This window comes from Poromitra crassiceps (genome assembly GCF_964638095.1).
Source record: "Poromitra crassiceps genome assembly, chromosome: 2".
NCBI lineage: Eukaryota > Metazoa > Chordata > Actinopteri > Beryciformes > Melamphaidae > Poromitra > Poromitra crassiceps.
In genome coordinates this window covers 72171512-72184016 of record NC_139624.1, presented here as the reverse complement: position 1 = coordinate 72184016, position 12505 = coordinate 72171512, and the positions used below count along the sequence as shown (strand labels likewise).

Sequence of the window (12505 nt, the reverse complement as noted above, 5' to 3'; positions counted from 1 at the left end):
TTGTCAGTAGCTGCTCCAGGATTCATAGTGTGGGTGTGGGGCTACAGATGAGCAGGTGGGCCAAAGAAAGACGATAATAAAAGACTACGGGTTTCTCTGCAGCACACTGCCGCAGGGACCATAGAGAGCCCCAGGGATGACATATTTTTGTAGTCGGAACGTGGAAGTCGCGGACTTCCTGGTTCTCCACTGTTTCTGCCTATGGGATTTTTGAATGGGTTTTTGCCGTGATGCTTCAAATAAGGTCTCTGGGCAACGCAAGCTTAATCAAACGCAAACCAGTGTTCAGCCGGATAATCTTCACACACGAGGACCACTTTCATGAGTTTTGAAGCGTAAATGCGAGCCCTAGAAGTAAAAAGCTCGTGCTAAGCTAATTCAGAACTACACACAGTGTCGCATAGGCTTCCCCGTCACGTCACCACTCAACCCGGACTGTTGTTGATGTGTGCGCTGCTGTGCACTGATTACCCCGGGCTGAACCAGGTGAGGGAAAGAGAATTTCCGTGTTCGTCCTTTGAAGTGATGACGTTATTGACGTATAATATTCCCGTCGACTCAACAGTGTAGTCTCATTTAGCCGTTTGCTAGCTAGCCGCCCTTTTAACGGCACGTAAAAGCTTAAAAACTCATAAAAGTGGTCCTCATGTGTGAAGATTATCCTACTGAACACTGGTTCGCGTTTGATTAAGCTTGCGTTGCCCAGAGACCTTATTAGAAGCATCGCGCCAAAAACCCATTCAAAAACCCCTTAGGCGAAAACAGTGAAGAACCAGGAAGTGTTAGCATCGATGTTTTCCAGACTCGTTCCTGGGGCTCTCTATTGTCCAGTTCAGCACTGCTTACAGCGCCGGGGTGCTGTGTGGCTTGGCGGCGCGCCCATGGAGCGATTCTAGGCTTTGCAGCCAGGGGGGCGCGAAGAGACAGCAATGCATAAGGCCCACCCGTGACCCGTGGCACCGTGACCCGTGGCACCGTGACCCGTGGCACCGTGACCCGTGGCACCGCCACTGGCTGTTGTTGACTTGAAACACATCTTAACGTGGCATCTATCAGCAACACTATTGTAGGGAATACACCCAAAGAATGTGAATTCCTCTGCTACTGCATATCAGGGTTTCCTATGAGAATTCCCTCAAGTAATTTGCTCACAAGTGTTATTTGCTGGTTGGCCTTTGGAAGTGACTCGGGGGGGGGGGCTCATACAATAATACAATTACAAGGTATTTTTCCATCCCGCACACTCAGACCGTTGCCAAGGACAGCAGGCAGAGACTCAAGCTGACCCCCCCTCCTTCCCCAGCTGTGGAGAACTTAATTGCTTTCCTCAACAGAAGGGCTTCACCTTCCAAACACTCAGCAGACTTTAACGCCCTCCTTGGTAAAGGCAAAGTAATTTGTGCCCGTTACCCCTCATGGCGAGAGCAGCCTATGGATTACCCTCCCCCCCCTCCAGTCAGTTTTTCTACCTGTATAACTGTTGGTGTTCTATGAAAACGTATTAATATAGGCTATATATTTGTACGTTATCTGATTTGTGCCAAATAACTTCCATTGATAAGAACCGAAGACTAAAGCAACATCATGGCTGCAGCTTTGTTGTCAAAAAAGCAGGACTTCGTCTCTTGCTATACTCGCTATACTTCGTCTCTTGCTATACTATACTTTGTTTGTGTTAGGGCGGGTTCACACCAGAAAGTCCGGGTCCTTGGTTCGGGCAAGAGAAGAGGATGATACATTGTTTCGTTTTTCAGCTGGTTCGGTTTGCGTTCACAAGGCCAAAATCCACTAGTCCTGCCCACACGAACCAAAGTCACGTGGGCCGAAATCTCGTTCTGTTATCCACCTTATTTTTGTGAGGCTCCGCTGTAAAATAATTCTGGGAGCAATATCCAGACTAGAACGTGAGCAGCTGTGTGTTTACGCTGACTTGACGCTGCCTGGATACTACTCTGCACTGAGCGAGAAGCGCCCGGCTTGCGGGGTAATCTGCACTGCAGCCCATGACTGCAGCGCGTGCCTCCTCGCATCGCATTTCCTTGTTGAACTCCGACGTTAAAAGTTTGCTCGTTACAAAATAACACTAGTTTTGGGAATGTAGCCTAATAATGTTTTCTATCATATCCGCTAACTTGTTGCTCGTTGAACAAGTCGGCATTTATCAGCTCAGCTGCAACGTTTACAGATGGGTACATTAGACGGGCTGTGTTGTGTCAAGCTAGACGTAACGGGGGAAGAGGACAGCAGAAGGATGGTGCATCATGGGCGCCAAAAATAAGGTGGATTGGCCATACAATTTGTCGGGGCAAAAGTAAACAAACCCTGCCACTAGTCATTTTTGTCTGTTTGTGATGTTGCTGGTAACGAGACGAGATAAGCTAGCTAACTGCTACAGCTAGCAAGCAGCTTCTTCTTCAGCGGGAGCTTCCAAAACAGGAAATAACCAAAAAAATCAATACAAAAAACCACGTGCTTCCTCTGACTAGTCCGGGTGGGGTTCACACCAGAAATGGGCCGCTCCAGAGTTCGCTTGAGAGCGGACCGAGACCACCTCTCACAGGTGAACCAGAGCGCGGTTTTTAGTCCGCACCAGAGTTCGAGTAGGAGCGTTCACACCGACCCTACGGACCGTACTAAAGGGGAAAGGTCCGATAGACCAGACTAAACAAGGCTGGTGTGAACCCGCCCTTAGAGCGGAAGTGACCAGAAACAGTATGGCCCTCCCGTACCTCCGTAAAACCTTAGTTTAGAAGCCACAATATTGTTACAGATATCAAAGCTGATGAGCTTAATGGGAAGAGCGTGACTCAAACTGGTTAACAGGTCATTCGAATTGGTCACTCAGTGGTGTTTTGAGCCTGGTGAACATAGTAGCTAACGAAGGCAGCTAACAGCTATCTTAAAACTCCGACACTGGGAAAAAAGTTGCTTGTTGTCACAATAAATAACACTTGTTTGAGGACTTATTTGAGGTAATGTAATAATTGTATCTATCACATCCGCTATTTCTGTTGCTCTTTGAACGACTCGGGATACTTATCGACGAGATTTTTGCCGAGCTGGACGTGATTTGCTCCGTTCGCCTGCAGCTGTCGTTTACAGACTGGCTACGTAACGGGGGGAAGGGGCCTGGAATTAGACCGGAAGAAGCACCCCTATTTCACGTAAGGCCTCATGGCAGCTAGAAATAAGGTGGATAGCGTTTCATTGAGTCATACGTCATCCATCCTGTTTAGCGACAGCTTTTTTCTTTTTTACTTTGAGCACAAAATTAGGTTATTTGTCCAAAACAACAACAACAACAACAAAAACGTGGCAAACAGTTTGGTTAATCAACAGGCCAGAAGGTAAAAAGGTAAAAAAAAGGCATGCACATCCAAATGCTAAAAACCAGCTGCAGGACCGGCGTGCAAGTGAAAACAACAAGAGTCACAATAGACTGGATGTGGACTTTAAGGTGCTATCTGCCCTCTGCATCACCTAACACACTATAATGTTTTCTCTATTGAGACATGGTGGATTTGTTTGAGTATTTTAGTATGTGTGTGTCTGTGTGTCTAGAGTGCTCATCTGCGTTGAGTGACAGCGGCACACGCTGTAGGCTTACAGCAGCTCCTGATGAAAAGGAAGAACAGTTGTTACACCTATGTGATGGAAGAGGAGGATCCCGGCCTGGCAAAGCCACGCCCAAATGTGTTTGAGGTAAGATTGACATCGGTGTTTCGGAAACACACACAAAAAATAAATAATAACAATAATAATCTGAGTCCATTATAAAAAGGTAAAAGAAACAAAGGAAAAATGTATGAGAAAAAAGTTATCTAGGCTAGGAAATGCATCCAAAGAAATGTGTGTTAAAAAGTAAAAGCATAAGAAACAACACAAGATTATAAAGTGGGCACAATACAAAAACGTCGATAAATATCTATAAAGTTGAATGATATGAGGAAGGTTTATGTAACGTTACATCCATATTCCTGTTCTTGCATGACCTGAAAGTCATTGTGAATAGGTGAATAGTATTCCCCTATTCACAAAATAGATGTTTACATAAAGCAAATGCAGTCCTATGATGCAGACACATTGCTGTTGTGCGATACCTCGTTGTTAACCATCAACAACAAAATATCTCTACTCAGATACACATGAGCCATCCAATACTTCTGGGGGTACAGATAACTGTCTTTATGCCTATTAACACTACAAGGTTTTGCACATATGCAATATACATACATAGCTGCATGCTAAAAGGTCTGTCCTCTACATCAACAAGGAGCATATTATGGCGGCAAGAATAATTATATCATAACATCTGTTCTATTCTATTCTATTCTCCAACCATCCCCATTCCTATCTAGTTGGCTTTGAAGGGTGACCTGGTGCTACTGGAGAGCGTGGTGAAGAAGAGCCCGGAGGTCCTGAGTGAGAGTGATGACTCTGGAGCCAGTCCCCTGCATCATGCCGTGGCAGGAGGCCATGTCACCCTCATTCACTTCATCACCAATGTCATCCCCTCACAGGGTGAGCTAGCCTCCCTCATCACTCATACGATACATGTAATTAGTCATTAACATCATTCTGTCCATGTGGAAAAGTTCTGTATGAACAAGTATGTTTGATCTTTTTACGGTAAGGCATGGAGTGCCATGTCTGATGTTTACATGAGTTGTGGGTGCATCTTTATGCATCTTAATGTCTCTGTGTGTGTGTGTGTGTGTGTGTGTGTGTGTGTGTGTGTGTGTGTGTGTGTGTGTGTGTGTGTGTGTGTGTGTGTGTGTGTGTGCGTGCGTGCGTGCGTGTGCGTGTGTGCGTCCCAGAGCTGAACAGCTGTGATTGTCGGGGCAGGGTGCCGCTACACTGGGCGGTGGAGAGGAACAAGGCAGAGAGCTGCAGGGCCCTTCTGGACCTGGGGGCAGACCCCAACATCCTCAACATGGCCCACCTGTCCCCTCTCCACCTGGCCATCACCCATGGACACAACAACCTGGTGGAGGTGAGGAACTACTATGAACCTCCGGGCTATAGCATGGACCAGCAGCTCAGATAAGTCACTCTTTGGGGACTGTCGGCCCCGAAAAGGAGAAAACAAAAAACACTGTGCATCTACAGCTGCAGCATACAGAGGTACGATACCTTTAGGGAGGCAAAGTGAACGTCACTTCCTGCTTCAGCACTGTACCAGAGATTTTCTTTCCGCAATTTATTTTCCTATAGACTTTTCGTAAAATGGTTATAAAAATAGTTTTACTTCAAACCAAACGGTTCAGCAATATTTAGAATCGGGAGAGACCATAGAACATTTCACTCGGACCAAAACTAAAAAAAACAACATTGAAAAAATATTTTCTAACCCTCATACATTGTTGGTACATTTTGGGCTAGCGCAGTGTAATTTTCTGTGTTCGCATTGTTATAAATGTGATATAAATGGTCAAATGGCCATGAATTTTGACATTGGGGGGGGGGATTGGGGCTTATATCAAGGATTTTCACACTTCAGTACCTCAGCTCATTTTTGGCCCCGGGAATCAAAAATGTTAACTGCATTAATGTTATTATCCAGAAATGAATAGATAATTCCCCATTGAAAACCACTATAAAGTGCAAAAAAGTGCTATTTTTGAGCTCTAAGACACTTTTTACAAAAAAGCTTTTTTTTTTATCACTTCCTCCAGATATTTTGGACATAAGGCTTCAAAATTATGGTTTTTAATATTTTTCAGCAGATTGCAACATTTTCTCATGTATGGCATGCATCTATTGCAATCAATTTAGCTGGTTTCTGTTTGTGCTGCATGGACCACTACAACCCAATGGAATAAATAATTTCAGCTAAAATGGTGTTCATATGGATGTGTGTGTGTGTGTGTGTGTGTGTGTGTGTGTGTGTGTGTGTGTGTGTACACATTTTAGGGATGGGTGTACACACACACACAACTTGAGCTGACTTCGATATAGGCACACACACACACACACACACAACCCCCCCCCCCCCCCACCAAAGCCCCATCCCAATGTGTCCTGATCATGCACATACTAGGCTAGACAGAGTCTGTTTATGACCTGCATAAACAGAATGCCAGAATGCACCCTTGGCCGGTCAATGAAATGGTCAATTACTAAAAACGGGCATTGAAAGGGTTAAAATTCTGAAAAGTAATGAACATTGAGACATGAGATTGAGCAAACATGAGATTGAGCAAAAAAAGGAAAAAAAGATTCTCCCCCTATTGTTGTTGGCCAAAATAATTGGCCAAAAATGGTTATTATTTGCCCAGAAGGACTCACTCTAATTGACCAAAAATGCTCAATTAAAATTATACAGTGCATTTTTTTTATTGTCACTGAATAAAAAGTAAGAATGGAACAAAGTAAATATTGGTAATAATCTTTTACATAGACCCCACTGTGATAATCCCACCCAAAAACATTCACTTTGGATTATATTTTGTGCAGAGATTGTGGAAATCTGAAAAAGCAGCAAGTGAAACTGTTTATAGTCAAGACAAACTGGCTTATAAAGGGTTACAATTCTGAAAATGAATAAATATTTTTGGTATGTATAGCTTCATCTGAAGGTATAATGTTTGAAAAAAAGAAAAGAAAAAAAGAAAAAAAAATCACCATTTTTATCATTAGAAAAATTATTCGACCAAAATTGGTCACAGGAAGATGCGTAGACTTAGGAAGTAAGTATTAGTTAACCATGTATAATTAAACGGGATTGGGCTCGGGCTGTGCAAAAAAAGAAAAGAAAAAAAAAGTCTTTACAGTAGGCTAGACTGATTCTCTCTCCTTCTCTTCTTGCATGCATGCACACACACAGCTTAGAATTCTCAGTTTCAGCCTGAGCCGGACGACACCTGACCAAACCCTACGGGCTCTGGCCGGGTTCGCCCCGACAATTTTTGCTAATTGGTCTAGTCAACTTAAAGCCCATGGCACACCAAACGAACATTCTCAAACAAACACGAACAAACACGAACAAAGACAAATGTTCGTTTGGTGTGCCATAGTTGTCTGTCCTTGTCTGTTCGTGTTCGACGATGTTCGGTGATGTTCGCCCGGATTCAACATGTTCAATCCGTGCTTGTTCGGTGTTCGGTGTTCGCTGTTCGCGGTCGTCTGGTCAGAGCCTCCTCTAAACTAATGTTACACGCGACGCAGCAAACACACGTTTCTCTGCCATGTGCCATCACACTGGGCATCAACACTAGCGGGAGACTTATACCGCATTCAAGACAACTCGGACCGCCGTAAGTTTCAGCATGGAACCTCCGGCCCGGACAGGTTTGCGTTCACGCTGCACCTCCCGCTCGGGGAAGATAACCCAAACTGTTGCTATAGCAACCCATGTTAGCATGGTAGCTACCTACTAGTGAACAATGCTAACCGAACATGCTGAATGTTGAATTTCACACAGAGCAAAACACAGATGACACAAACACATTAACATTACATCATTTAAATATACGCGTCATCAGTGATGTTGACTGGGGTCGCAAGGTGTTTCGGGTCATTCCAACATCATACACCCTCGCCCAGTAGACCCGGCCGAGGCCGATTAAGACCCCGACCCGCGTCCCGGAAGCAGCCGCTACGGATCAGCCTTCCTACTCTGTCTGCAACGTTGCCCGCGGAAGGGTTGATCACTCCCAATCCGCTGCAATAGAGCCAGTGCTACGTCGCAGCATTGAAAGACCCTTCGGTGCATGGAGGCTAAGGCATTGTGGGTTGTCTCCCAGCCGCTCTCCTCCTTCGTCTTACCGGGCCCTCTCCCAACAACACAGGCAGCTAGTCTGTACCTGGTTGTCAGGCATCCAATGGAAAAATAGATGCCTCAAGAAGGCCTGTGCGCTGCACGTCATCCGGCTGCGCCGAGCACCTCGCTCTAGCCTGGAGGACCCCAGGCCGCGCCGATGTTTAATCGGCCTCGGCCGGGTCTACTGGGCGAGGGTGTATGATGTTGGAATGACCCGAAACACCTTGCGACCCCAGTCAACATCACTGATGTTAATCCCAAACTGAAATCATAAACACAGAACACAAACCATTTGGATATATATCCACACAGACCATTTGAGTGTACAAAGAAAGAAACAAAGAAAGAAAACACACACACACACACACACACACACACACACACACACACACACACACACACACACACACACACACACACACACACACACACAAAACAAACCAACAGCCAAAATAAAATAAAGTGTGCAGCCTCACTTAGTAAATGCAGGGTTTGATTCCAAGAATGCAATAAATGAATCCCATATTTTATGAAAAATATCGCTAAGCATGAAGAGAGCTCTTTAATCCACATGTTCAAAGAAGGACCACAAACATTTTTCCAGTGTCTAGCTATAACGCGTTTCGCATGTAATAAGCATAGGTTGACCAACCTACTTTCATGAGTCCTAAGGGCCATTGTTTCTGGAATAAGACCAAGAATACATATCTCTGGTATTACAGGAATTTCTTTGTTAATGATGGTGGAGATTGTGGCAATTATTTCCTTCCAAAAGTCTAGTATATGTTTACATTTCCAAATACAATGAAATAGAGTTCCTTTCTCTGTTCTACACTTTATACAACTGTCTGGGACATTAGGGTTACATTTATTGAGTTTTTCATGAGTTATATATGTTCTCATAAGCCAATTATATTGGATCAGTTTGAATCTACTATTAATGGATATTGTTTGTGCTTGATAACAAGCCTTTTCCCATTCCTCCTCTGAGATATCTGTCTGGAGATCATCTATCCATGCTATTCTTTTATAGTTTGAGGATTCTTTAGATGCTGTGACTAATTCCCTATATATTAATGACATTTTTCTTTTACCATGGGGGTTTGAAGTTGCCAATTGTTCAATAATACTTAAAGGGGGGCACTGATATGATTTAACCTTCGAGTGAATGAAACTCCGTATTTGAAAATATTTGAACATGTGATTTTGAGGTATCCCAAATTTTTCTTTCAGATTCTCAAAGGACATAAGGGTGTTGTCTCTATAAAGGTCTGAGATCTTCTGTAAACCATTCTGTGCCCAGAGTCTAAATCCAGAATCTGTACCTGGTGTAAATAATTTGTTACCCCAGATGGGGGACAATTGTGATAGCCCAGCTGTTTTCCCAAACATGTCTTGTGTTTCATACCAAGCTGTAATTGTGGATTTGACAAATGGTTTAGTTGTGTTCCGCTTGAGCCTTCTGAAAGAGTCAGAGTTTAGATATGTATCCAGAGTTAGGCCTCCAGCATTGTTTTTCTCTAACTGGACCCATGGAAGATTGGAAGAATCAACAAACCAGAAAAAGGCTGCTCTGAGTTGAGCTGCCCTAAAATACCATAAAAGGTTGGGTACATGTACATTCTTGTCATCTAGAGGTCTGATGATCACAGCGCCCTACCCAACAAAAACACAATTTTGATTAACTTTTCCTTTCAAAGAAGTACAGTCCGTCCGTTCAAGAGAAACAATATATGTTGGGATGATCTCTGCATCTGTGAACTCAAATCTTCCCAGGTTTCAGCCAATCCCACAAAATGTCAAGCAAAGACGACTGGTTTTTGCCTCGTTTTGTTGCTATTAGACAGATCATCCAACAGTCAGCCAAGGGGTTCATCATTGTGAATCAAAGTGAGAGAATCTGCCTTTAACTTCTAGGCAACAAGGGGACGGATTTAATACATCCCGATCAAACCTCAAACCTTTCATGGCATCAATTGGGTCCGTTTCATCTCACAAAGGTTCATGTTGTATGTGTGGCACAGTGGCCATTGGATCGAACCTCTGTGTCAACAAGCATCCACCCTGCGGAAGTGTCCATGAGCAAGACAGAATCAAAACAAAAAGGGATCTAGATTACAGCACCAACATGGAGCAGAGAGGGGTCAGTGTTTACTGTGTTACTCTAGGATACTTCAACAGGTGTCATACTGGAGACCACACCTGGGGGCCCCTTTGGAACAACCTCACTATGCCATCAAGCTAGTTTAAAAAATAATTATCATCAAGACTCCTAGTTTAAACGGAAGGTTATAGGCTAAGTTCTGGATATAGACTACAACAGTAGAGTTCAAATGCTATATAGAAGAAGAAAAAAGTTTCTAGGCAATCGTGTTATCCCGTCAAATCCTTTATAAGACCAGCGCCGCATGAACCTGTCACCTGCTGGAGCAGCCACTGCACTCAAAAGCCAAGATCCCTTCCCTTGTCAACGGGGTGATTTGTTTACTCGGAGAAAACCCTGACTCAACCTTCTACTTGGAAGCCCTTGGCCTGTTGTCCCCATAGCATTTGGCAGCTGTCCACCTACACAGCGCCAGTGGAGGGCTACAGACATAAAGGAGAGATGAGGACAGTAAGGAGTGGATGCAGCTTACTGTAAAGTATTTCTCACCTGCCCCCCTGCAGCTGTTGCTGTCCTACCCTGCTACAGACTCCGACCTGCAGGGGGACCTTGGGAACACTCCTGTGATGCTGGCCTCCTCCGTCAATAACTGTGAGGCTCTCAGCATACTGGTATGTATGTACAGGGGCACATATGGACATATGTAAGTTTACTGCCTATCTGTACGGTGACTTCAGGTATTATGGGACACTTTGACTTCAGGTATTATGGGACACTTTGACTTCAGGTATTATGGGACACTTTGACTTCAGGTATTATGGGACACTTTGACTTCAGGTATTATGGGACACTTTGACTTCAGGTATTATGGGACACTTTGACTTCAGGTATTATGGGACACTTTGACTTCAGATATTATGGGACACTTTAACTATAGAGGATATTATTTTCATGCCTGATGAGTGAAAATCAAAACTTTTTTTTGCTGAGCCCTACCTGTGAAACTACACAATCAAAGATCTCTCACGCCCTCATTGGTGTGACATCACATAGGTGGCCGGGGCAAGCTTCAAACAGGAGGTTGTCCCATAATACCTGAAGTCAAAAAGTGTCCCATATAATACCTGAAGTCACCCTACTATCTGTACAGATCCCACCGATTTAATGGTCCGCCCATTACTACATTGCATTACTGCTATGCTTTATAGTGACTGCCAGCCCACCGCAGCTGAAGAACTGTCTCTCTCTCTCTCTCTCTCTCTTTCTCTCCACCCGTCCTCATGTGTGTCTCTAAGCTGAAGCAGGGAGCACGGCTCTGCGTGCAGAACAGGCTGGGCCATTTCGCCATCCATGCAGCTGCTTTTGCTGGTGCAAAGAAAGCCATGGAAGTGATCCTGAAGGCCGGTAGGACAAAATAAATGATCTATCAGAGAATCAACTGAAAGCGCTGACTTTAATGAAAAAGCTTCATATGGCCAAAAAAGCACATTACACTGATGGAATGGTAGAGTAGAGACTTGACTCTTGCAACCTGCATTTGGAGCTTCTAGCAGGCTTTTGAAGCCACGGAGACATTTTGCAGGAAAATGCTCGTCCTAGTTTGTACACAAAGCAGACACCGCAGTCTGACACTGTTTATCCATGGTGGGAGGTCTGCTGGGCGCATCCTATGTTGTTGGGGAAATGTTTAGTCAAAGCACAAAATATTTGTGATATTTCTGTTATTGCTCAGCAAGATAATTAATGGCCATTCACATTCCTGAGCTATTACTGTGGATGTACACAGACAGCCCACCATGAACAGGCAGGCAAGATTCCACTTTACTCATGATGACATCCATAGGGGGTTGCACCATCACGGTCCAAAGCGAACCCCGATTGGGGTTTTTCGAGGGGGGGCTGTGTGTGTATATATATATATATATATATATATATATATATATATATATATATATATATATATATATATATATACATACATACATACATACACACACACACACACACACACACACACACACACACATATATATATATATATATATATATATATATATATATATATATATATATATATATTAGGGGTGGGAGAAAAAATCGATTCACCTAAGTATCGCGATTTTTAATGTCACGATTTTTTGAATCGATCTTTTATTCCAGAATCGATAAGCGCAAAACAAAACAAAAAAAACAAAAAAAAACAAAAATTGGGGTGCCCGCAGTCAGGCCACTCACTGAACCGTCCGCAGGCCAGGCGCCACCTACTGGTTTACTAGTGGTTTTATTACTTTATTAGTTAGTCTGAAGTAATAATTACACTTCAGGGTTAAAGTGGGTGCATCTCATTGTAAAATTGGACTTCTAATGCCCGGCCTGAATTATGATCCCAGTCGCAAAAGAATCGCAATATATATCGAATCGGCACCCAAGTATCGTGATAGTATCGAATCGGGAGATAAGTGAATCGGCACAGCCCTAATATATGTATGTATATATATATATATATATATATATATATATATATATATATTCGATTTGGTTTAAATCATTTACATGTAGATTATTTTTCATCTGGCCACAAGGGGGCGCACGTGCATCTAGTGCACCAACATAAAATCACCAGTGATGACATCCTTCCG

At 43.6% G+C, this 12505-nt stretch overlaps 1 protein-coding gene across 1 annotated transcript in view; it reads left to right on the top strand.

The window, feature by feature from the left end:
- Window positions 1-3618: 3618 nt before the first annotated feature.
- trpa1b (transient receptor potential cation channel, subfamily A, member 1b) overlaps window positions 3619-12505 on the top strand; it is a gene marked incomplete at both ends in the record, with an annotated part of 58723 nt that continues 49836 nt past the window's right edge. The window contains 5 exons of the mRNA XM_083662971.1: window positions 3619-3702; window positions 4359-4521; window positions 4818-4993; window positions 10430-10537; window positions 11162-11270. Of these exons, the coding sequence (XP_083519097.1) occupies window positions 3619-3702; window positions 4359-4521; window positions 4818-4993; window positions 10430-10537; window positions 11162-11270 (640 nt within the window). The remainder of the gene's footprint in view (window positions 3703-4358; window positions 4522-4817; window positions 4994-10429; window positions 10538-11161; window positions 11271-12505) is intronic.